The sequence below is a fragment of the Lytechinus variegatus genome, chromosome 6 (genome assembly GCF_018143015.1).
Source record: "Lytechinus variegatus isolate NC3 chromosome 6, Lvar_3.0, whole genome shotgun sequence".
Lineage (NCBI taxonomy): Eukaryota > Metazoa > Echinodermata > Echinoidea > Temnopleuroida > Toxopneustidae > Lytechinus > Lytechinus variegatus.
This window is the reverse complement of record NC_054745.1, coordinates 34,535,999-34,562,593: the sequence shown is the minus strand read 5'-3', so window position 1 is coordinate 34,562,593 and position 26,595 is coordinate 34,535,999. Positions and strand designations below refer to the sequence as shown.

Sequence of the window (26,595 nt, the reverse complement as noted above, 5' to 3'; positions counted from 1 at the left end):
GGAAATTTTGCTGTCGGACTTTTTCCATTAAAAAACGGACATTTTTCAAACAGTTTAAAGTTGATAAAAATAACATATTTTTATTTATTTTTTTACTGAAACAAAATTATCTTCGTTGAACACGTTGAAAGACACTCGTTTGACAGGTGGGCCGAACAGTATATTTTTTTGTTTTACTCGTAAAGAAATGCGAAAATAAACAGCATTGACAGGATTTTTGCCGCTCATTTTCCCTTCCAATACAAAAATTGACCCTCAAACGACAGTTTACAAGTCAATAACATTTTTATAATTTTTTTTGCTGAGATTACCTTTTTTTTTTCGTTTTACGACCTTACCACGCTTAGTGATCATTAACTCTTAACTAGGGAAATTGTTATGAGCTTTATCGAGTTCATAACCATTAAATTGGTATTGATATAAGAATAAATACATGTTTACCCAACTCTGTAAAGCACGCGATCTGCCACTGTGTGCTAAAAGATCTTTCTTCCATTTTAAGTAGACCAAGTCATGGTAAAACGAAAGCTATAGTTTTTTTTGTAAACTGCATAATGTGTCACGAGGGTGTACTTTTTCATTTTTGATGTGTATGTGTGTGTGGGGGAGGGGTGTCACGCAGGTGCAGGTCCAAAAAAAGGATAAACTTCTCTTGAAAATCAAAACTCAAACGAAACAAAATCAACCGGGGCCGGGGCGGTTGACTTATTTCTGAATTAATTGAAAATCCCTCCCACGCGCCCGTCTCTATCTAGGAAACTAAAATAAAAAAACAACCAAACAAGCAAAAACAAGAATAATCATCTTCCTTTTTTAGTTTTCATTTTGATGCACTCTCCTGACCAATGACAACTTTCTTAATTTCTATTTTAATAATAACAATATAGGATATTTATATTGCGCACATATCAACCTCGTTAGGTGCTCAAGGCGCTCCTATATTACCCGGCTAAGCTAGGCGTTCATAGCGCACACAGCTTCTTAAGGAATTACTTCCTACCGGTACCCATTTACCTCACCTGGGTCGAGTGCAGCACATCGTGGATCAGTTTTTTTGTTAAAGGAAATTACGCCATGGCTCTGATTCGAACCCAAGACCCTCTGTTTCAAAGTCCGAATACTAATTCACTGGGCCACAACGCTACAATCCTTTTCTTGAAAAATAATGCTACAACTCGTATATCACAGGAAAGGAGGGAGGGTACCCCTTCAATATTTTGCAATACCGTGCTTACTATTCAATTTTCATTTTGTTAATATTGTACTGAAGAGTGAATTATAGTGCATCATAATGAATCAATCCCTCCATAGTTATAATCGTATATTATGTTTGCATAACCTCACGGAATCATTTTATTCCTTGACTTTCAAACTAAAGGGGCGTTTTATTTACCAATGAGTTATAAAAAAATAAGAATCTTAAATAAATTTACCTTTTTTCGACATGAAACTGCTATATTCATTTGTGTTGATGGGTTATGAACTCTTTGGTCACGAAGTCAGGTTTGACACATGTTGAAAACAATCTCTTTACTGGGACATTTCTTCTAAATTTTCTCTTCATGGAGAACAACATACTTTAAAAGAAACGATTGTCAAAGTGATTGGCCAATATTTTTAATTTGCAGAATAGCATTTTCTTTTAAGTTGATCTACTAAAACGGTTTTTTTTAATACGTCTCTCATTTATGTTTATCTCAACATCTCTTGCAATCATGGGGAGATCGTGGCATTACCATTCCCACTCTTATTTCCTCCCGTTTATTGAGATATCATGCTATAACTCCTTTATTAAAAAAAGAAGGGTCTCCATTTAAAACTTTTGTGTTTACTTTATTTAATTTTCATTATATTTGTATTTTCTTCAAGAAGCATTATAACGCAGGAAGCAATTGCGGGAATCTATCCTCGTGACAACCGATGTCATTATTCATCTCATTTATTACCGTATATTATGTTGGTATAATATCACGGCGTCATATATTCCTTGACTTTCAACCTAAAGGGGGTGTTTCATTTACAATGGTGTCTAAGAAAATAAATGAAATAAATTTACCATATTTGGTCATGAAACTGCTACATTCATTTTGATTGGGTAAGAAATCGTTGGGCATGTTGTCACGTGACACATGTTAAAATCAGGAGCAATGCGGGTATTCATTTTTTGGAAAAAAAAGTTATCATTTTACCCCGAGGTTTACACGTCCTCTCACTACATTTGAAGATGTTGAAGATTTCTTTATTGGGATATTTCGTCTGAAATTTCGCTACATGAGGAAGAAGATACTTACAGCACCGATTGTCAAAATGATTGGCCAATATTTTTATTTGCAGAATATGATTTTGTAACTCGATCTGCTCAAGTTAGTTTTTTTTTGCTGTCTTCGTTTTCATGGTTCTTGGTCGTCAATTGTACCTGTAACGCAAAGGGAAGCAACGTGAAAATTACCTGCTATCGCTACTTCATCGGGACTTTTTAAACCCCAAACTGTTGGATTTCCAATAAAGAGGTAAGTAACATTTTAGAATAATTATGTTTAAGCAAGATGCCGAAAGGCTTTTACTTGAAGGTCAAGTCCACCTCATATAGAAAATATTGGTTTGAATAAATCGGGAAAAATCAAATTTCCACATAACAGTGATATACACAATTCAGTGACATGGACATGAAACAGTCGATAGTGTCCTTCACTCACTTTTTTTTCTTTTTTATTGTTCGAATTATATAATATTTCATTTTTTTCACAAATTTGACAATAAGGACCCGCTTCACTGAACAATATACTTTTAAACAATATACTTCTAAACAATACTAATTTTACATGTTATAGGAGGAATTAATCATTGTTTCAAATGGAGAAAAATAGAATGATATACATGTAGAACAAAATAAATAGTGAGTGGATAACGTCATCAGTCTCCTAATTTGCATACCGACCAGGATGTGCATATACATATGTAACTATTTAGTGAAAACTTTAAAATGCCATAACTCTTTGTTTTGCATCCGATTTTGATGATTCAGTGTTGTATTATTCAGTGTTGTATTTGTTGTATTTTTCTCTTTTTATTTGATTCAACTTTCTGTAGGGATGGACTTGGCCTTAAAAAAATAGTATACGGTTGATTAAATCAGCGTGAATGAGGTGATGGAGCCTTGAAGGGGCTTTTTTTTTCTTTTTTCAAATTAAGCTAAAAAGACTGAAAAAAGTAAGAGAATTAGAGAATGCGAGGGGGGGGGGGGTTTGCGTTTGTAGAATGAGAAATTGGCTACATGATACCCCCAGTATTTTAAGTATGTAAAATTTGTATTGATATAAGAAAATGAAATTTAGACTAAAATATCTAATTTAAAGAAAATTATATCTTTAACTCTACACCCTAATGATAAAAATAAATTATGATCCAATGTCGAATTCTGATGTGCGCTTTTGTCACAGTGCGCCAAATTGACGCTTGTTTCCGTAGTTAGATACGCTATTTTATTCATGAGTCCACTCTTCAAACAGTTGACTCATGAATAAAAAACCGTTGAAAATTAAAGCTAAATTAAGCTTAATTTATGTAGGAAATCTGCATAAACCATGGACTCAACCGTAGGTTTTCAAAACCACCTTTGTGAATTCGGGCCATAGAATTCCCGAGTTTGACCCCGGACCATCCACATCACAAAGGTGGCCGTTAGGAAAACATTATTCAATTTCCAAATAAATGCTGTAAGCATTTTTGGTAACTACGTCTGCACTTATTTAATAAATCGCCTGAGAAGCATAGTGACGTTAATTGATTCAACGCGCGCAAAAGCAATTTCGAGAAAATCGCATTTTAAGTTTGTAGGCAATGTTTGAAGATGGATTTCGCAATGTTATCGTTAATTATTTCCTTTAATTCTTCGCACAAGAAAAGTTAAATTGTATTTAAACTCATATGAAGGAATTACGAGAAAATGTAAGTACTTCCAGATAATACAGTCGATTGAAAAGTTAGTGCCCTCGTGCTTTTTGAATCTTTGTGGATCGGTGGGCGCGCGTGGGGGCGTTAACTACTTAGCGCCCTTATACTTTTCATCGATTATTTACTTCACGAGAAATTAAAGGGCAGAACCCAGTACAGCGCATGCGCATTTTGAATCGAGTAGTGTAAACCACATGATTATGATTGTTTCGTTTTCCTTTTTTAAATTTTTTTAGAACCTTTTCACAGGTCATTCGTATTTTTTACTAATTTTCATCTCCTTCTTTTCACATTCCTTTCTTTCTGTTTTTTTTTTTTTGGTTTTTATTCTTCGTTTTATTTCTGACATGTTATTTTTTTCCTCATAAGAAGTAAACTTTTTTCTTCTCTTCATTTTATGGCTTCGTCATATTTCCATTTATAACATTTCCCTTTCAACGTTTTTTGCTTTTTCATTCTCTGATTTACAACCTTAATTTCTATTGTTATTACTCTATTTCTTTTTCTTCATTTTTACGCTCTCTTTCATACTCAATAGTTTCTTTTTAACAAGTCAGTTTCTTTCTCTTCTGACATTCCTTTGATGTAACGTTGACTTTCTTCTCTTGATTTTAATATTTTTCTTACTTTCCCTCTCTTTTTGAAAAAATTCTTCAAAATAATCTGAAATACAGATTATTCTCATAGTAATTGATATCATCTTTTAATATAATTCACATATTTCGTTTTTTTATTTTTTTTGGGGGGGATGTTCTTTCATAAATGCATCGAATAGATGAAAATAAGCTGAAATAAAAAAAAGATTGCAGCTATCTTAAAGACATATTTTCAAAAGCATTAACTTTTAGTTTTATAAAATGTCTTATTTATTCCTGAAATGCAAATTGTCCAAAATTTTCTTGCACTTTGACCAAAATGTTATTTTTAACCCTACTATGCTTGCCTGTTCTCATGCATATCAATTCATTGTTTTAATATCAAGTTTTTGTATAAAATATGATTGTATCTTATTTTTGTGAATGTGGCCTTACAAGTCGTGATCAGGGGTGAAAGCCTGGAAGCTATAGTAATTCAGTTTTATTAATTTCATTTTGAAAACAAATCATAAATGAATAGCAGTGAGTATTTTTTTTTGTTATAAAAATGGTAATTGGATTTTTTTAATTTGTAAAATGTGTTGGCTGTTGCATGGACTCACAACAGACAGGTTTGTTGCAGAGAGCTTAAACTTTAGGCCTAACTGTATTTGGAAATACGTTAATAAGTTTAAACAATGATATATCTAATTTTACTAGACCACTAGATAATATTGTTATACTAAATATACTAGACATATTAGACCACTTTTTCTATTGTCTCTTTGACTTTATCATGAATATAGACCAGGTTAGAACAATATAGATCCTAACTTACATCTAGACACATTCTTGCACACCCAACATCATAGGATTGGCAAGATCTGTTAAAATAATTGTCGAATGCATTAACTACCACAAATTCTTAGAGGGTATTTCTTGATCAATTATCATTATTATGATCATAGAGAAATCAACAATACTTACCAATTTACAGTTTGTTTGATTTTTTATGTGTGTGTACATTGATATTTCGGGCTTGCAATAACTATTAAGGGCATTCCACAATTAAAATAAGATTTATATACTTCTCACCAAATGTTGTAGTTTCTTTAGCACCGGAATATCTTATAATTATTATGCAAAGATTGGTATGGTTTCATGATCTTGACTTTTTGTTATTGAGTTTTTATTTCTACCCAGTGCAAACTTCTCATTATTTTTTATTGCGCATTCAAATAAATTTGGTATTTGTATCAATGTGAGGAAATATAAAAAAAAAACACTCCACCATTTATTTGAATACTATACTACTATACAGCACTTAAGATCAGAGAAAAGTATTACCTTACCTTATCGCAAATACTGGAAGAATGCTGAATTAGCAGTCGAGCTTCCAGGTCTATGTTCTAATTTTGACAGCTTCCTTCATGCTTCAATAAGTTTATGGAGGCAGTGGGGCAAGTTGGTGAAAATTGACTTCTCATATCTTATCAAGAGTAGTGGGAATCATATTGCATACCTTTCCAGTGTCGGTCTAGCCTGATTTTGAAGGTGTCTACTGTGGGAGCTCCAACTACCTCAGCTGGGAGAGAGTTCCAATCATTGACTAGTCGGTGACTAAAACCTTGCTTTCTCACATTTGTTCTGCATCTTGGCTTTGCAAGTTTGAACCTATGACTTCTTGTTGTACTGTCAGATAGTATTCATAAATTGTATTTTAAAAAGTTCTGTGGATTTTTTCAGCTAATTGGCTAGATCGGATCTGAAGTTAGATTGCAAGACATGTGAAAAGTCAGCTGATACCTATAGCTGATCACCAGTAATTGCATGTTCATCCATTATGACGTCAGTGTGCATAGCGTGGCATTGTTTCTGACGTCAGTGCGCGTAGCGTAAAATATGCACAGATCATGATGCGCACAAACATAACGTCAGGAATTGGCAGAGGTAAAAATGGCAGAGGTAAAATTGGGAGAGGTAAAATTGGTAGAGGAAAAATGGCAGAGGCAATAATGGCAGAGGTAGAAATGACAAAGATATAAGTGGCCAGTCATGCCAAAAATCCAATAGCCCCTCCATGTACAGTAGATTATATAAGAAAGGTTCTGAGAATATAGAGAATAGAATGGGTAATTTTTTTTAATCATCCGTAGATTTTCTGCACCAAAGTACCTGAATTGGTTTTTCTTAATATATTCCTGGATTTTAATAGAACCTTCTGATTTCAAATCACTCTTGTAATATTCAAATTCGAAGCACACTTTGGATCCCAAGTATTGTACTTAATTCATTAAAGGGGAAATTCACCCTGACATAAAGTTTATTGTAAAAATAGCAGAAAATAATTACAATTATATTGGTTAGGGCTTAAGGGAATCCATCAAAGATTAAAAGAAAATCATATTTTAATGGTGACGTTATTTGCGAGCAGTATTTCTCAAATCTGGTGTAATACGAAATATCAATGAATTGTCATAGCAAAAAATGAAAATGGTTTTCATTGTATTTTATTGTTTTCAATTTTTATTTCAGTTTATTTCACAAAGTAAAGTGGTCGAAATAATCACAATGAACTTTAATATACAGACAATATAAATTGAGGCATGTACAATATATAATATTTTCCATAAGTAAAACAAAACAAAGTATTATATATTAGCAAAATATCATTATAAAATAAGATTCTGAGAAAATGGAGGACCCACTATAAAAAACAGTGCCTATATTGCGTGCACTCCTCTAAATAATTATTGTAGTATATCAACATACAGATCATTTCACATCCGCTCCTGAAAGACTTCTTTAGCAATCATGAATCGCTGATTAAAAATTTTGAAAGTAATACGGGGCAGCTGCCCGTATTATGACGTCACAGATCCAAAACTCACTGAAACTTCTAATAACTTTCTTAATCTTTGATGGGTTTTTCGTAAACCTTCACCGATATTTTTTTTAAGAGTAAATCATTGGTCAGGGTGAATTTCCCTTTCAAAACAGGTCGATAGAATGGTACCTAAGAAAAGCCTATAAATTTGAAATAAAATCCTTGATTCGCTACACATTTAAAAATTCATGCGGTAACCATATAAACTAGTTTAGGAACCTGACATCCACTTGGACTAGCTGCACTCAGGCATTGCTCTGAAAAACTGAACACTAATTGCTATTATTATATCATTTATATGGAACTATATACGTATCATATTCGGATCCAATATGATGTTGAAATATGAAAAATTACTTTTATTACGGAACTTTTGTTATTTTTCTGTTATCAAAGTAATGCAAGTGGTTCGAAGAAATCCCGAAATTATCTATTTCAGTGTGTTAATGGTAGCGCACATTTGGTGTTTACATTAAAATTTGTTTGGTATGTATGTTTAAGCGCTGTTCTACTCTATAAAATGGCCAAGATAAATCATTTCATCACTCCATATCAGATTCTGTTAAAACTATTTTACAAATATTTTGTAACTTGTAATGAATTTGTAATCATTGTTATCATATTTCATTTGTTTTTGTTTATATTTACGATGTATGTTTGATTTGTATTTGCTTGTAATGTTGATAATGGAAATGGAAAATAAAACTTGAACTTGAACACTAATTGAAATCGCTTTGGCATGAAAATGTTTGAGTTAAATCATATCAACCATAAAGTATAGAGCTGACCTAAAATGATAAAAAGTCTTAATAATATATTTTCAGTTTATAATGGTTATTCCGTCGATACGAGTCCATTCAAGGCCAATAATTATGACTAATATTAACTGGAAAGGCTCTGTCTTTTCCTTGTTGATGTAGCATGTCATGATCTTTACCGCAGTCATTTTTCCTCTGCCATTATTACCTCTGCCATTTTCACCGGGCACCTCATACCACAACCGTTTCGATGCACAAACATATATACATTCTGTTAACTTTATGAAAATACCTTTCATAACAAGATTCTAAAAGTATGTAATATTACATATTACGTTACAAGCACTCTTTTTCTTGTGGCGACGGTTACATGCATCTAGCCTCTTGTCGAGGCCCTGTCGGCTGCCTCTCGAGCGAAGCGGGGATATAGCGAAGCAGAGAGCCGCGAGACAGGGCCTCTTGACATCTGAGACGAATTTCACTGACTTCCTTTTTTTAATTGTTTTTACTAATATTCTAACAAAAAAAACCCCAAAAAATATCCAAAGAGAGCGCGGGTTGCCACGACGGCATATCGAATATTCATGAGCTCATATTGAACGGTGACCCGTGGATTATTGGCGAAGAGTGACTACGAAATATCAAAGAGCATTAATTTAAACACGCCTCTAAAGGGCGAAATGTTTTTGTAAATCTACCCACAGGATATGGAATAAATGTAATTTTTCATGCGATTCCACTATGCGTCTATTATCGGTCTCCGCTGTGCAGTGAGGGAATGCTGGAGTTGAGTTGCTTCCCATTGACTCGAGTCTGACAAGCAGCTGACCAGTACAGTGCCGGCCGCGGGAAACGTCACGCCCGAGCACGCAAACAGCCTAGGGGGCTTTCGCGTCTAACCGAGGGTATTCAAGGGGAGCAGTCTAGGGCGTTTAGACGGGCCCGCGGTTTCCTGCGTGCTATATAATATTGGCCGTGCCCGCACTTACCCTAGGAAATCCTAGGGTACGTACATTGCACTATGTTTACATGTACATGTACTTCGATTATCTTGTGATAGACCATTATGTTTTTAAACTAGCGTGATCGGGATCTATTGTAGGTTGAATTTTTGATTTAAGATGTTATTTGTTTTCTTTTCTTTCATCCTTTCTTTCATTCTTTAATTTCTGTTTCCCTTTTAATTCTTTTCCCTTATTATTTCTTTCCCTTCTTTCCTTCCCTGTTTCCGTTCCGTTTTTCTTCTGTCTTTGTTTCTTTCAAATAATGAAGGAATTATTTTTCTTTCGTTCTTCCCTTCTTTCTTTCTCTTTTTTCTTACTTTTCTCTTTTCTCTCAATATATTTTTCTTTCACACATTCATTCATCTTCCCTTCCTTTATTTTAATTCTTTCTTCCTTTATTCATTTCAAGTAATGACAGAAACCGTTATCTGTCTTTTATTCTTTCTTTCAACCTTTTAATCATACTTTTTCCTTTAAATTTTACTTCATTTTTTTCTTTCTTTCTTTCCTCTCAATTCATTTCTTGCTTCCTTCTTTCTTCCACTAACACTCCCTTCCCTTTCTTGATATATTTTGTTAACAAGTCTAACATTGTGTGGCCTTTTTTTGTTGATTTTTTTTTGGCCTGGCTCGGTCGATCCTATGTAGTGCTTTGCCGATTGTCCCGTATTTAATTTTGTGAAATCTGGTCACCCCGGCTGGAACGTCGAAGCTATTATCGCAATGAATCTAAACTTTTCGACATATAGATACATGCATGTACTCTCGGACGAAGGCCTTCCCCGAGTCTTGACATTTTTTCAGTGCTCATTTATCCTTTCCTTTCGCTGGAATAGTCACAATGATCGTTGATTACGATACAACGTTACGACGTGTTTATGACATCGGTCATGCGCGAGGTCGACTCATGATATTTCACCGCCTCCTTTTTGTGCCACGATCTTTCTTTGAAGGGGGTTGTCGATTACGATCCGACGTTGGTGTGTTCTTTCGACATCACATCATGCACGGAAGGCAAGAGCCCCACTTATTGTCATTTTATCTCATTTCGGTATTGATATTTTATAAACCTTTATCATAATAAGCGGGGTAGGGGGCCGGGGGGGGAGAGCAAAAAATCCCTCTCATATCGGGGAAAATTGTTCTTTCTCACATCATAAAAAGTAGACGCGCAAAAAGCGAACACCAGCAAAACTGGTTGTGCTCATCGATTTTTTTTTATTTGGTTCTTTTGTTATTGTCAACAGTCTGGGAGAGTCTTGCTCCCCGTCCACGCCGACCCCTCTCCTTTGATCACATCCGCTTCCCAATTTATGACAGGATGTTCTTAGAAATGGGGGGGGGGCATTAATTTGTTGATGCGTCAACAACAATGAATAAGGATATTCTTTTCATTTCGGTTCAAATCGGGTCTCCCAAGCCCTCACCCTATAAAAAGTATAAATTTACTTTAATATAACATCACTTTTAGGTTTGTCTTTTAGCTAAAACATCTGATTTCTTGAGAGAGGGATTGAGAGAGAAAGACATGCAAGATGTTTTATTTTGCTGATTGATATATTTCCTGTAATAAAACATGGAAACGAAATTTAAAACTAATTTTTCATTGTTATTTTTTGCGGAATCGTAACAAATTCAATTAATTTTAAAATGATAAAACCAAGTCACAACATCCTGTAATACAAAATTAAGTTTTACGTGGCAGATCAAAATAATAGTACATGAGATTTTTAAAGCGCACTTTCCATCTTGATTATATGCTCAATGCGGTTCAGAGCAGAAATACAACAAAAGGTATTTGCTTATATGTAGCCTATCTATTAAAAACTTTCCTAAGGCATTTAGCTTCAATGTTTAAACACGTACCCAAGCAAAAGTATGTTTTCGAAAGCTACTATGACGTATTGTATGGAATGGGTACTTAACGAGGTAATTATCACTTGCCGACAAAGCAAGAATGGAGCTATACAAACCATTCTTTTCTTTTGTTAAGAATTTTAGCGGGTGCTCACGCAAACGCTATCAAACCTAACTATTCTTTTCGGGGAACAAAGGAGTTAGTTAAGCCAAGTTGAAGAATAAAAGCCCGTCCCGGTTCACCTCTATATAATATAGTCGAAAATCCCTTTAATCATCACGCGTGAGCATTACTGAATATAACAAGTTTCATAACTATATCCTTTTCCTTGTTTCTTTTCTTAGGCCTTTTCTCTCTTTCTTTCTCCCCTTCAGTATTTTTTTTATCCCTCTATTTCATCTTTCTCAATTTTCCTTTCCTTTTTCAATTTCTCACCCCTTATTCTTTATCTTATTCCAGCTTTCTTTTATTTCCCTTCCACCTTCCCTCTTTTCTATCTCACCTTCGCTTTTTTATCCCTTCTGTTTTCTCTCTCTCTAGCTTCTTCTTGTTTTAATTTCCCCCTTCCTTATCCCTTCTCCATTTTACCTTTTCCCTCTTTCTCTTCTTCACCCCCCCCCCCCTCTATTCTCTTTCTCCCCTTTCCCCTTCTCTCAGTCCGGGCTCCCAGTTTTCTATTTCTCTTATCTCTTTCCTTCAATCCATCCCTTCCTTTTCGCATTTTTCTTTCATTTTTGCTTTCTTCTTCTCCCTTTTATCTGCACTGATCTCGTAGATCCGCGCCTGAAAGGCATATCAGGGTATATAAAAAAGGACGACCATGCTGGGGAAGAATAGAGTAAATAGTTCTAGGACGGAATGTAGGGTCAACATCGACAAATACCAGCTCCTTTGTCAGAAACTCATTATGTCAGTGAATGAAATAACGGACACCACGGGGAGAATATTAATAGGAAATTACCATTTACGCTGGTGCCAGTGTGTAATCCAACACAATAAGTCATTCGGTGAAAAGCCTAAAATCCCCGTTATCAACCCAAAACTTTGTAATTTTCATAACAGATTTTATCCACGATAAATGATCGAAAACTTATGGTTGACATGAGATAAATATCACATGCAGTCTTGAACGAATGTTTCAAATCAGACCTCTTCTTTCGACCAAGAATGCACGGCCGAAAATCCTAGGGAAAACAGCCTAGGATAGATGTGGGCGGTTCCCTAGGGCACTTATATTCTAGGGGAGCGGACGCGGGCGTCTTCCCGCGTCCGCTCCCCTCAAATGCCCGCTAGGGGGCACTGTGACGTTTCCCGCGGCCGGCACTGTATCTCCCGGGAAGTTTCGGGGCGGTTATGGGTCTGTTACGGCCAGTACAAGTAGTAGTAGTAATAGTAGTAGTACCACTACTTGTAGCATTTTGCTGGTTATATACCCTTAACTGTGCAGTGAGGGAATGCTGGAGTCGAGTTGTGCTGTTAATGGTGTTTCCCCTTGACCCGAGTCTGACCAGGCCGATCTCCCGGGAAGTTTCGGGGCAGTGATGGGTTTGTTACGGTTAGTACTAGTTGTAGTAGAAGTACCACTACTTGTTGCATATTGCTGGTTATATCCCCTTTAGTGTCCCGCCATTAAATGAATCCCCTGCAGAATAGTGGACTCCCGGAGTGGACTACTGGTATTCCGAACCCCGGACGAAACGGCTTTGACATGATTTACTAGGTGATCGGTAATATTCATGACTCATGCATATTCATTAGGGAGACGTTCCTCATGAATATATCATTCAGCTCAGGTGTCAAGAGGCCCTGGCTCGCGCCAGGCCTAATTCACTTCGCGAAATAGGAAATCCATCGCTTCGCTCGGGAAGCAGCCACCAGGGCCTCAACAGGAGGCTAACATGCATCATGAATGTATACATACAATGTACTTTTTTTTTTCATTTTCCTACTATCTGACCGCTCTGTCCATCTCTCTTTCATTTATACAGTCACCTTTCTCTTTCATTAAACATGCTTGTCTCTTTCCGCATACTGTACTTCACTCCATTTAGTCAAGTAATCTTAATATTCTGATTTCTTGTGTAATGTATATGTGTTAAGTCTTATGGATTGTAACTTATGAACTGTACCTGTTTAATCAGTATATTATATACATGTATTATCGCCCTGCCTATTGCCAGTGAAGGGGAGTTTGTTCCATCATCTCTGGTAAAGGACCTGGGTTTACTGTAAATGGATTAATTCTTTTCAGTTAACTTGGTTGGGAGCCATAGCAAAATTTAGTTCCAATGAAAGGACCGGATGTTTATTCTCATTCAATTGACGTTGGATAAGGTTGATTATTTTATTATGAAATAAAGGTGATATATATATATATATATATATATATATATATATATATATATATATATATATATATGTATATATATATATATATATGATGCTGATTACAACAATAATAACAATGATAACAATAAATTTTATAGTATCAACGATAATGATAATGATAATAATTTGATAGTCATTTAAATAGCGTCATCGATCTAGAAATAATCTATTCTGAGGCGTTTTAATATTACCTCGGCTAAAGCTCGAGTTGGCTTTTTGGTCTGGGGCATGCATACAGTAATTTGATAATTCCTTAAAGTAACCGTTCAATTCACCTGGGTTGAGCGCAGCACAATGCGGGTAATTTATCGTCGATGAAAAAAGTCATGGCTGGGATATGAACCCACGTCCCTCTGATTGAAATACGAGAGTTGTAACCTCTAGACCACGAGCTTGAATAGGCACATGCATGGGGGAGTTCTCAAAACTAAAGTTAAGCGTGAATATCCACCCAAACAAACACCCCCAAAAAAGTAATAATAATAATGATAATAAAAATAAAAAAAAGAAAACGAAAAAAATAAACGAGTGACGGAAAAAAAATATATAAGTACATTTTTTTATCGAAGGTCGACCTATTTCACGAGTTGAAAGCTATAAATAAAGCAGTATCTAACTCATGATAAAATACCCCCCCCCCCCTCCGGCGGAATTCACCCCCAACATTGTTTTTTGGCGATAAATCTGTAACTGAAAAAGCCGAGGCCACGTCGTTCCATGACTTATTACTTTCAAGTCACGCATAGCTTTTAAAATATATATATAGGAGTGGACCTTAATGGTTGCTATTGTAATGTGTAACTTGTTTACCTTGGATTTCTATTGTTGTTATCCACCAATGAAAATCTAGATTTCATTTATTGGACTATAAATCATGTGAAATTAAATGTTCATTTTTAATTAGATTATTTCAAACTCTTCAGTTCATGCTGTTACACAATTTTACATTCTGTGCCTTATTCGAATCCATGGAACAAATTCACCCTCTGTAATCATATGGCTATGCCGCTACACTAAAGCATCTGAAGATGTGCACCGGACTCTTAACATGACGGCAGAAACAATGATATCCCCGAGATTATAGAGGGGGCAGCGTAATGGCGGGTGGGGTCAGCTAAAAGGAGGGGGTAATCGGAAATCACAATCAGATGTCATTTCTTTACGTTTTTCGCCACATTAAAAGGTATTGTTTAACTTTGTGAGCAGCTGATTTTTATTTATTTATTTATTCATTCATTGCAACCATGACAGTTGGATTATTGACAATTCAAAGAAGTACAATTAAATTCACAATTACATATCAAATAAATATTTAAAAACCAGTGAGAAATTTGTAACAATATACACTGTATAATTAATACCAAAAACAAACAGGAAATAATCAGTATAAGAAGGATTTTAAAAAATCTCAAACCAAGATGAAACATGTGTACAGGTCCATGTATTAGAACTACTAAACCCTGAAAACAACCATTATTGAGAATGAAAATCTAAAACTACAAGGCAAACCCCGATTTTGTAAATAGGCGTCTTATAGACACCTTAATAGTACACATAAGCGTATGAGATGAAATTAAGATGGTGTTTCCGATCACTTTATATTTCAATTTTTGAACCACTAAATAACTATTTTCGAATGCATTTTTTCTGGGCTTCATTTTTTTAACATATCACAGACACAGGTGACAAGTGTGACCTAGCTCAAACTTTTTAAAAGTCAAACCAATGCTAACCAATCACTTTAATAAACAAAGTGGAGGGGGCTAAAACCCACAGCCCCGAGCCTGTTAAGGAACCCATGTACAGCCGCTCTAGGCCCTGCTAGATGTAATTGGATGAACTATCCAACTCTGCACCCCCCTTTCATATAAAAAAAATACTCTAAGTTACGTTCAAGGGTATCAGGTTCGATCAATAGTAACTTTTGCACAATTTTTTTATAATGTATACAATTAATGTCCTAAACGAATGTTGGGTGTTGTCCCGCTCCCTGTTGCATAAAAATTTATACCATTATGGTATTTTTGCCATCGAATGTTAACCTGTAAATCCTTGATTTTGATTTGTTGATGATAAGCCTTACTATGGTAGTTATCTTAAATCAACAAAAAAGGCCACACAATGATAGACTTGTTCACAAAATATATCAAGAAAGGGAAGTGAGGGTTAGCGGAAGAGAGAAATTAGGAAGCAAGAAATGAATTGAGAGGAAACAAAGAAAAAAATAAGGAAAATTGAAAGGAAAAACGTTTCATTAAAAGGTTGAAAGAAAGAATAAAAGACAGATAACAGTTTCTGTCATTACTTGAAATGAATAAAGAAAGTGAAGATGAATGAATGTGTGAAAGAAAAAATATAAGGAGAGAAAAGAGAAAAGTAAGAAAAAAAAGAGAAAGAAAGAAGAGAAGAACGAACGAGAAATAATACCTTCATTGTTTGAAAGAAACAAAGACAGAAGAAAAAAGGAAAGGAAAAATGGAAGGAAGGAAGAAAGGGAAAAAATTACAAGGGAAAATAATTAAAAGGGAAGACAGAAATTAAAGAATGAAAGAAAGGATGAAAGAAAAGAAAACAAACAACGTCTAAAATGAAAATAAAAATCAATCTACAATAGATCCCGATCACGCTAGTTTAAAAACATAATGGTCTATCACAAGATAACCAAAGTACATGCACATGTAAACATAATGCAATGTACGTGCCCTAGGGTTCCCTAGGGTAGGTGCGGACACGGCCAATATTACAAAGCACGCAAGAAACCGCAAGCCTGTCTAAACGCCCTAGTCTGCTCCCCTTGATTAACCTCGGTTAGACGCGAAAGCCTCCTAGGGTGCTTGCGTGCTCGGGCGTGACGTTTCCTGCCGCCCACACTGTATATCAATAAAATAAATAAAATAAAAGTAAATAAATAAGTTAGTTTTCTGCAAAGGGGCTTTGATAATAAATACAAATACAGATTAACAGGGGTCGTAGGTTGTTATTTTATTGCCATTTACTACCTTTTATTTATATCTGTTATTTCTTTTTGAATGCATTGCATTTTTTCTATACCTTGGGGGTATTGACATGCACATTTGGAGAGCAATGAAAACGCCCCTTTTGTGATAATCGAATCAAGCAGTTAAACCGCATTGTTTGGAACTGCCCTGATTTTTAAAAATCATATATCATATCATAAATTGGCAATCGTAAAACGTTTTAGTTGGGGATATTATATAATGAATTTAAAATTCCTCACGGGAACGCTTAGTTTGTATTTTTTTCCCCGTATTTCCTTTATAAACTATATCTTTATGCTCCTTTTGCTTGTCATGCAGAAAATTATAGATAGGAATGAGTATTATGAAGTAGTCATATCCCATTGTCTTTCTGTTTAACCAGAAGCCAATTTTGTTTCTCCCTGATATAGAAATATAAGTCTTGTAGTGTATCAATGGCAGACCAAATAATTGAAATGTATCTATTATCATAGGGATGATGGCGACTCATTGTGGAACTAGCGATGATCTTCTCTCAAGATTGGCTGACGACATCGAGAGAGATGAGCAGATTGAGGGCTTAGGACGATCACTTGGATTCAAACATGCAGCTATCAGTAGATACACAGAGACCAACAGACTAGAAGGACGGGTCACGTGCAAGGGAACACGTGACATGCTGTTTGACTGGAGACAGACCGTGGAGCCTGCCGACCAGCATCCCAGGCTGAAACAAGCTCTCATTGATGCTCATCTAGTCATGCTTGCTGAAACCTATTTTAAAGAGACAACCACTCCGGGTAGGTGTAAAATTCGCCCATTCTATATCCTGAATGTATAAGATAATACAAATGTATTTGTTTTGTTGCGTTTAATGTATGATTGTTTATTATACTCTCCCTCTCTCTGCAATCCTTCTTCATCTCCGAGAACTAGACAAATCAGCACTCCAAAGTGCAGTCACTATACACGCTCTATAAGAGCTGAATTAGCACTTCATTTTTTAGAGTGTAGGCTTTATTTTTTGGGAGAGAGTTTAATGAGCGAGCGGCTTGGTAAAACAAATTCAAAGGTGAAGTTGTAAAACGTTTTTGGGGTCAATTATTCTTAAAATGGCACAATTGCGAGGTGTTGCGAGCGTGAATCACAAGCTAAAACTTTAGGGTATTTCAATAAAATAAAAATCCGAGCAGATTTCTGCTGTCATTAAAAAGATGTGCATCTAACTAAAAAAATTAACACGAGCGCAAAACGCAGCTTAAACATACTGACAAGAAAAGGAACCTGTTAAAGAAAGCATTTAGTGGCCTCTTTAGGAAGCATATTTCACCAATCGAATGAGAGTGCGAAGTGCAAGCTGAAAATGTGCAATATTCCAGCCTGAAAACTTAACTTGTATACTTTAAAAAGAGTATTTTATTTCGAAAAACAGCATATTTATTTTTGAAAAAGGAACTTTCCCATTTTGGAAAATATTCATTTCCCTGTTTTTTATTTCATTTTGGGGGTGCAAGTACCCCCTGCCTCCCTCCCGGCGGATCCAACTTTCGTCAAATAGGGGGGGGGGGGCAATATTTTTTTCAGCCACATTTTCCTCGATCGGCAGCTTAAAATTGATTTTTGTTTGTTTCTTTGAAAGGGTAGTCCTAACAGTCAATAATTAGCTTTATACTTATAAAATAAAGTAAATATGTAATAACATGATAAACCCTTTTTAAATAATGTGAGCGCGAGCTATATATTTTTTTTAATATGATGGGCAATATGTTTGTGATCTTCAAAACGAAATGCCTATGTAACTAACTTTAGATAATAACTGCGAGCAAGATCGCAAACAGAAATTTTAAATATATAAGCTCTGACCTGATCTAAAGGGGACATTTAAAGAACTTTTTGCAGTTAGCCATGAAGAAGATGCGTGTTTCAACCAGTGGCGGCGGAATATATTTTCCTTGGGGGGGGGGGGGGCAAAAAAGGGGTCAATAGGGGCAATTTGGTGCAAACGTATATTTTCACCATGAGATTATTATCTGTGTAAAGAGGTTGTGTGTTTTGTAGTAATTGAAATGAGCAAAAAATCTAAGTGATCACTAATTGATAAATCAAATATTTACGTTTCATTTCTGCGAGCGTAGCGAGCAAGCGGTTTAGGGGGAAAGAAATCAAATCTGAAGATGTAAAATTCGCCTTTTTGGTCAATTACTGTTAAAAGGGCATCCTTGTGAGATGTTGCCATCGATTCACGTGCTCAAACTTTTGGAAATTTCATGTAGGCCTAGAATGATAATGATATAGATATTATTTACCCAGGGAAGCCACTTCATTTCTGAAAACTGTTCTCCCAGCTATTATTTTTTTTTACAAGAATGCTTAGAATGTCCAGTTTTCAGGTTAGAAATTGGAAAATTTTGGCTCACGTTTCTCGCTCGCATCAAGTATTGTTTGTTGAGGAACTCATTCTATTCCTGGTTACAAAAAATATAAAATGTCCAGTTTTCAGGTGGAATATCACAAATTTTAAGCTTGCGGTTCGCGCTCTCATTATTTAGTTCGTGAGATATATATTCTATTCATGAGTCACTAAATGCAGTCCTTAAAATAGGTCAATATATAAACAAATTACAGCTCACCCTCGAGTTAATAATTTCTTTAGAAAGATACACATCTTTCTCACGATTAAAAAAAACTGTTTAGAATGTTTAAGTTCACGTCTTGTTACATGAAATGTTTACTAGTTTGAGCTTGCGATTCGCGCTTTCAACATCTCACAAGGATCATTATTATAGTATTATTTTTATTACCAGCAGAAGCTGTTACTAAAAATGACATCCCCTCCAATACAAATCCTATTATCTAGAGGTTACTCGCACGCGACCAACACACTTGATCCCCTGCATCTTTAAACCATTTGCTTAGGCAGCAATTGCTCAGATAAAATCGAAATTAGCCTATGCTTGATCAGGGCGCCTATTCTTAATGAAATACATGCTTTTGGCCACAACACATGCATGTATCATCGATCGTCATTGCATAATATCGTGTAATCTTGTAATGACAACACCGTTTTTGTTACCAAAATGAATAATTTTTCATTTTCGGAAATACGAACCTTATTTAATTTTCGGATTAACGAACCTTATTTCGTTTTCGGATTGACGAACCTTCGGAATTACGAACCTTATTTCGTTTTCGGATTAACGAACCTTCGGAATTACGAACCTTATTTCGTTTTCGGATTGACGAACCTTATTTCGTTTTCGGATTGACGAACCTTCGGAAATACAAACCTTCGGAATAACCGAACCTTCGGAATTACGAAGCTTCGGAATTACGAATGTATGCGTTAGGAATAGGCACAGCCAGACTGCAGGTCCCAAGAAAGTGGCTTCTTTCATCCAAGTGATATTCATGACTTGAGTTGTTTTGCATTTTTAATGAGCTTGATGCGGACCAAAACACTGTTTTTTCATTCGGTCATTACTGCTCTAATTGTGCATCGAATTTCATGAATTTGGTACCATTGTAGAAGAAAAATCATTCTTTCAGGTCATGTGTTTTGATTTATTCAAAGATTTTGTAATATAGGTTGAAAATTTTGGTCTAAAATATGCTACAAAATAAATATTTTCACCTGACAAAAGCTGCTATTTTCACACTTTATTTATGTTTGAGCCCAAATTAGTTTTATATCATGATAAAGCTGAACATGTATGCTTTGAAATGATATGATTTTAAAATAAGAATTGGTTTAATCGGGTCAAGATCACACTTTTCATTTGCCAAGTACATAAAACAGTTTGAAAACAAGAATACTGCACTCTGATTGGTCAAAGAGACCACCCAGTGGCAAATTCCAACGGTTCCAGTGCTTGGGTTCGTGGAAAGGTCACACTTCCCATGTGGTAATCTCCTCAAATACCCCGCGCCTCTTGTTCTGTGAACCTTATCCAGCCAATCAGGATTCTGGATTTCATGCAAGTACGAAATTTCAGAAATCTCGTCTTGTACCTTGGTAGGAAAAGTGTAATCTTGACCCGATTAAAAGGTGCCGCATATCAAGAGTGGCATTGTGAGAAAGTACAGAAGTTCAGCTTTATGGTGATATAGATATCATTGATTCTCAAAATAAAAAAGTTTTGCACAATTTGCAAAAGAAAACAGAGGAAGAAAATTCAGTTTTGAGGCACACTTTCAAGCCAGAAATTTACTTATTTAACAAAATAAATGACCAATATGAAAGAGTAACTTTTACCCTATATGATGGTGCAATAATATTTAATCTAACTTGAGGTTAAAACAGGTAAATTCTTAGAGAAAGAAAATCTCAAGAATCACGACATTTTGCAAGGAGTAGGATTCAGCCACGAGTAGATTTGGATGAATCTGGCCTTTTTGCTCATTAGCATGGGGACCTGCGGTCTGACTGGGCACCCGGTAAGAATAGGCGCCCGGATCAAGCATAGGCTTAATTTCGATTTTATCTGAGCAATTGCTGCCTAATCAAATGGTTTAATGTAGAAATATATTGAAAATCGTAAAAATGGAGAATCATACATCAAATTAAAGTAGAAAATAAGGGGAACACGGTGGTGCACATCATTTATCATGGAGACCGATGAGACTCACTTAATTGATAGTTTAAAATTCTCTCTCTGAATGCTTCAAACACGCAGAATTACATCCGCGAAGTTGGGGATTTTTTATGACGTCACTGTCTGTACGAGAGGCGTGATTGGCTCTTCCACGTAAAGCTCCACTTCCATGCAAACATGTTGCGAGGGTTCGTTTTCTCCACACTGTCACTAAATACTTTTCTATCACGAAATGAAAGAAAACCCAGAATTTTATCTAGATTTGGATTTTCAAATTGATGATTTTGAAGATGAAAAAAATGATGATGAAATGAACACGATGGCGTACACCATTTATCATGGAAACCGATGAAACTAAGTGACATAGTTGGAGGTAAATTGGGGGAATTACGCCGATGATGATGAGTCGGACAATTCAACTTGCAACACGATCACAATCACATGCCGATTTGCTACCAACTCATGTAGCTGCTACAAGTGCTAGCTACAACGCGCTGGCCAAATTGAATTCATGAAAATGAATTACCACACTGTCCAGACAGAATCTTTTACTTCTGTGACTATGAAGAAGGAAAATAATGATATAACTGTACTTACAAACAAGTGAATATAACCCGAACCTGAAGGCAAATCAACTTAACGAAGAGCAGCAGACGATATGCACCGACGATAAACTTCATGTGGCTGGGATAGATTGTCACTCGGTCTGTTAGATGTAATTTTTATCTCATTAATTTGACAAAATTACGAAACTCGGGGGGAATTATCTATACAGTGCGTATCAAAAAGGGACAGATTTGAAAAGTCTATAAAATTTTTGTTTCAAATTATAATGTCTATATTGTTGTGTTAATAGGTGCTCTAAAGTCTTATCTTTCAAAATGCTATTAAAAAAATAGTTTCGTTCATGCTTGAGCGAACACGGAATGATTTTGTCTGGGGTTAAAAAGGAGGCTTGCGCCAAAATGGCATAAACTTATAAAAATGACGATCGAACTTCTTGCTAATTAGCAACCTTAACCTTTTCATTATCTTATTTTCATATCATAATTTTCAAATCATGCGGTCAAAGTTCATTTTCAGATCTATTTTTTTGCTTGAATTGTTCAGTTGTTGTTTCTGAATATGCTGTCTGTTAGCTTTGAATATTCTTTCTTCAAGCTAAAACAATTTTGTTTCAACCGAAGTATGGGAGAGCGCGGTTTTTTTTTTCGAATCCTTTCTTTGTGTGCTACAAAGGTTATGGTGCCTTTTGAACAGTGCCACACAGATGTGCGGGGGCTTAGGATGCTTCCCCCTCAACCTCAATTTAAAAAAATCATGACCAAGAAAAAAAGTGGACAGGAAATAAAAGGAAAGATAGAAAGTAAAATATGATATTATTTTCTGAATATTATGTCTAAATCTATCATAAAACTTGATATTGTAATAAAAAAGTGGGAATATCTGCGTGCTCACTTCGCTCGCTCACAGCTTTTTAATACATTTTACCCGATTTGCCATATCTAGCTCCTTCAAAATTGACTCAATACACCATTGCCATTGAAAGACATAAATCCCTTCCTGTGTTTCCTGTCAAGCATATAATTAAACTTGGTCAAGGAATCAATGACCCCTTGAAAAATAGATTCATGTCTTTTAAAGGTACATAACATAATTTGTTTCACATAATAAAAAGATTTGAAAAATCACAAGTTTTCCCAATTAATAATGCAAATCTTCTTGCTTGGGTTGACAAAAAAAAATCTTCTTTTCTCAGCTACTTTTGAAGGAAATTAAAAGGGAAGAGAAGTTTAAATAAAAGTAAAAATAATTCAAGTAAATAAATAAATTTGTAAATAAAATGTGACAGCATAATTCGAAAATTGTGCCTCAGATAATGAAAAGGTAAAGAGGGAATCTCCTGATTAGCAAGAAGTCTGATCATCATATTACTTATATTCTGTCATTCTGGCGCAAGCCTCTTTTTGAACTCCCAACAAAAACGTTAGCTCAAGCATGAACAAAATTTATTTTTTAATTGCATTTCAAAGATAAGACCTTATAGCACTTATTTACACCAAAACATAGACATCATAATCATCCATCGACCAAGAAAATAATAACGCAAAATTCACATGATACCAAGATCTCGCCGCGTTTTCCGTACATCTCATGATTTCGCCGCCCGGTGTACAAGGGGTCTTAAAGCTTCGCATTCGATTCATCATTAAAAGAAAAAGAATATTTCCTGTGCCTCAATTTCTAAAATATGTTCATATTATTACTGGGGTAATATACAATTAAATCGAATAAAACTACGAAATGCCAAAAGAGTTGTGTGTTTTCTCTGCATTTACTGATTTACTGCAGCGTCTGTACAAACAAAAATGAATAAGAATCGTCCATCACTCTGCAGTCACAGTTCCACACACAGAGTGGGCATTCACTTTTCAAAAATGCACGCGCAATGAGTTGTGCGTAGCTTTACGACCTGCTTAGCTTTAGGGTCCTCTACCATAAATCTTTAAAATTCATCAGCTTCGTTACTTTTTATGCGATTTTGATTAAATTTTCAGCAGTTTGCTTTGAGAATTTTACTCTATTTATTGAAATAAAATAAAATTCTATATTGATGTTTGTCATTTTTGGAAGGACGATTATAGCAGTAAATTTCTTTCCTGTCTTTTTTATTTATCATTTCAGATATCTACAGTGAGAAAATTTCGGAATCTCTGACTGTTCGAAAATGTCGCAAAATTTTGGAGGATACATACTCGACAGAGCTATGCAAAATTCAAATGAAACCTTGGGACAAAAATGATTATGCAGAATTGCAAGAAATGCACACCGTTGTTACTATTGTAAAGAAAGACTCTCGTGGAGAAGATATACAGGAAAAGGAAATACTTCAAGGTTCAGCTGGGAAAATATTTTCAGCGAAAGTAAACGGAAGGTCTCCATCTCGAATCCTTATTTCGGCTCCAGCCGGACGGGGAAAGACGACAGCTGTCGCTAAGATGGCGCACGAATGGATTCACAAAGAACATGGTTCAGGAATAGAAGACTTGCCACTTCTGTTTATTGTAAAGTTTCGAAATACAAGTCCAAGTATGTCAATTGGAGAAGCAATCATATCGCAACTCCTGAGTGATGTTAGGGATCTATCGCCAGAGGGGCTAGAAAGTTTTATCAGAGAGCATCAGGGAATCTGCCACATTGTACTAGACGGGCTAGATGAATATGCTGGGATTTCTTCCACAAGCAACATCTTAAGCATTCTCCGATGGAAAATGTTTCGACAATGTCGAGTTCTTGTTACAACTCGCCCTCACCTGGACGACTTTTTCAGTCAAGGGGATCTACCAAGGGTGTACACGAAGATGGTGATCGAAGGTTTCTCACGAGAGAGCTCCCGTGCTTACATCGACAAGTTCTTTACTTCCATCAACAAACCTATGTCATGTATGAGTGCAGATGGTCTGAAGGCTTACCTCGATGAGCAACCCTTAATTGAGGAACTGGTAAAAACGCCACTATTTTGCCTTATGGTTTGTCATCTATGGTCTGAAGATCTACTTCAGAGTGAGATTACAACTCAAACAGCATTACTCGACAAAGTGAACGTGTTTTTAATGCACCATGCGAATGCTCGTTCACCCGGCTTGATAGAATCACCCCAAAATCTTACCAAAATAATCCTCAAACTTGGTGAAGTTGCTCTTACTGGTTTGCTCAATGATTCTAAGAAGTTAGTTTTTACGTCTCGTGATTTTCAGAGAATCCCTTCCATCCTTCATATGGCATGTGCTCTTGGAATAGTGTCTAAGGCAGTTGTTTCACTCGAGTGCATTCCTCAAACAAGCGAAACATCTCAAACTACTATTGAGTTTTATCACAAACTTGCTCAAGAACATGCAGCTGGGAAGTTCCTTGCTGATGAAACAAATCGCTTTATGTTGGCTTTCAAGATTAGTAAGATAGACGGAGTACTGCGAAAGATTAACAGAAACATTGGTGAATATGAAAATCTTATTCGCTTTGCTGCCGGTACGAAGAACAGCCTCTGCGTAAGAATAATGGAGACGCTCCTTACAAATAGTCATTTATCTGAGAGTGAGCGATATCGTATTCTCCTAGATTGTTCGTCAGAGTCTGGAGTTAACGTCGTGAATGTGTCATCGTTGATTCGGAGGTGCGTGACGGCGGAAACCATGATCTTAAAGTCACCAACAATATATACTGCTGTTGGAATGCGAAATCTTCCGAGTGAGCTAAAACAGAAGGTATTCTAGTCAGATAATTATGTCGAGAGCAAATTAATTCGTATAATTCACATGAATTATGATATTCTTTTTTTTTGCCATAAATAACTATTTTTCATACCAAATAACATTTTGACCGTAAAAAAGCCACACGAAATCAACAGTAGCTTATAATATACCACTGTGAGTAAAAAAAAAAATTACACCCAACAAAACCCTAATTTGAGGAAAAAACATATCATGAAAATATGTTATTCAAAAAAACTGGTGCCATATTTTTGAGGCATGTTTTATATGGCACACCCATATGGAAACAATTGAATATATATTTCACTTGAAAAAAAAATATGTTTCTCTTCTACTAAACCATTTCATTCAATCAAATTCATATTTCACTTTTAAAAATGCATTCCACTTTATCAACAAAATATATTTCACTTTAAAAATACATATATATTTCACTTAAAAAAATATGTGATCGATCATACCGAAATGAGAGAGAAGTCGCAAATCAAATTTCCTAGAAATTCGGCAAACTTATAAAAAAGTCAAAATTTTGAAGATTTTTTTTGTTCATTTTCTGATTCTTCCATGTTTCATAAATACTCTGTGAAAAAAATGAGTGAATTTGATGACGGTAAAGTGATAAAAAAAACATTTTTTCTGCGAGTGTTTTTTTCGGTCAGTTCGAGATTTTCTGATACTTGGCACGCTCGACTTGATCGAATTTCGCTTCATACTAAGCTCCGCCCCTAGCAACGTACGCCATTGTTGATTGGCTATTCATTTAAACTCGTGTACAGCTGGCGGCGTCCGACCGGCCGTTCGCTCGATCGATCGGTTCAATGAACTTCAAAAGAAAGATCATTTAAGCATCGCTTTCAATACGTATTCTGAAATTGAAAAGGCGGCTTCTTGACAAAAGTTAACAAACGGGATTCAACTTCAAAAGGGTTATTTTTGTGATAATGCAAGTGATCGGGATGTTTCGAAGAGAAAACTTTATTTTCAAAAGAAAGGGTTTAAAATCTATAAACGTATTGTATGTTCGCGGATGTGGGCTAATTGATCTGCAGTATCATTAACAAAAGAAAAAAAGTTTTTCATGAAAGCTTGGTGGGCTTCAATATTTCCATTTATTTTTGCCTTCAATTTTTGTATCATGTCCCATTCGACCATGCCCAGATCTCTTCACTCTTTCCCTCTCTGTTATTCTGTTACCTTCTTCTTTCGTCTTTCTTGTTTTTTATTTCTTCCTTTCTTCCCCTCTCCCCCTTTTCGTTCGCTCTTCTCATTCAGATGATTCGGTCTCTTCTTTCTAAATCTCCCTCCTTGTCCTTCCTCAACTCCTTTCTCT

At 35.6% G+C, this 26,595-nt stretch overlaps 1 protein-coding gene across 1 annotated transcript; it reads left to right on the top strand.

The window, feature by feature from the left end:
* The first annotated feature begins 16,901 nt into the window (after nucleotides 1-16,901).
* LOC121416713 (baculoviral IAP repeat-containing protein 1g-like) lies at nucleotides 16,902-25,283 on the top strand. Its single transcript, XM_041610176.1, has 2 exons — nucleotides 16,902-17,202; nucleotides 23,680-25,283. The coding sequence occupies exons 1-2, from the start codon at nucleotides 16,902-16,904 to the stop codon at nucleotides 25,266-25,268; spliced, it is 1,890 nt and encodes a 629-aa protein (XP_041466110.1). The 3' UTR covers nucleotides 25,269-25,283.
* The last annotated feature ends 1,312 nt before the right edge of the window (nucleotides 25,284-26,595 follow it).

Bases quoted from the DNA above. Each gene is read 5' to 3' on its own strand.
- LOC121416713 (XM_041610176.1), top strand. From the start codon at position 16,902: ATGGCGACTCATTGTGGAACTAGCGATGATCTTCTCTCAAGATTGGCT. The intron at 17,203-23,679 runs GTAGGTGTAAAA...TTATCATTTCAG, and splicing joins TAAAGAGACAACCACTCCGG to ATATCTACAGTGAGAAAATT.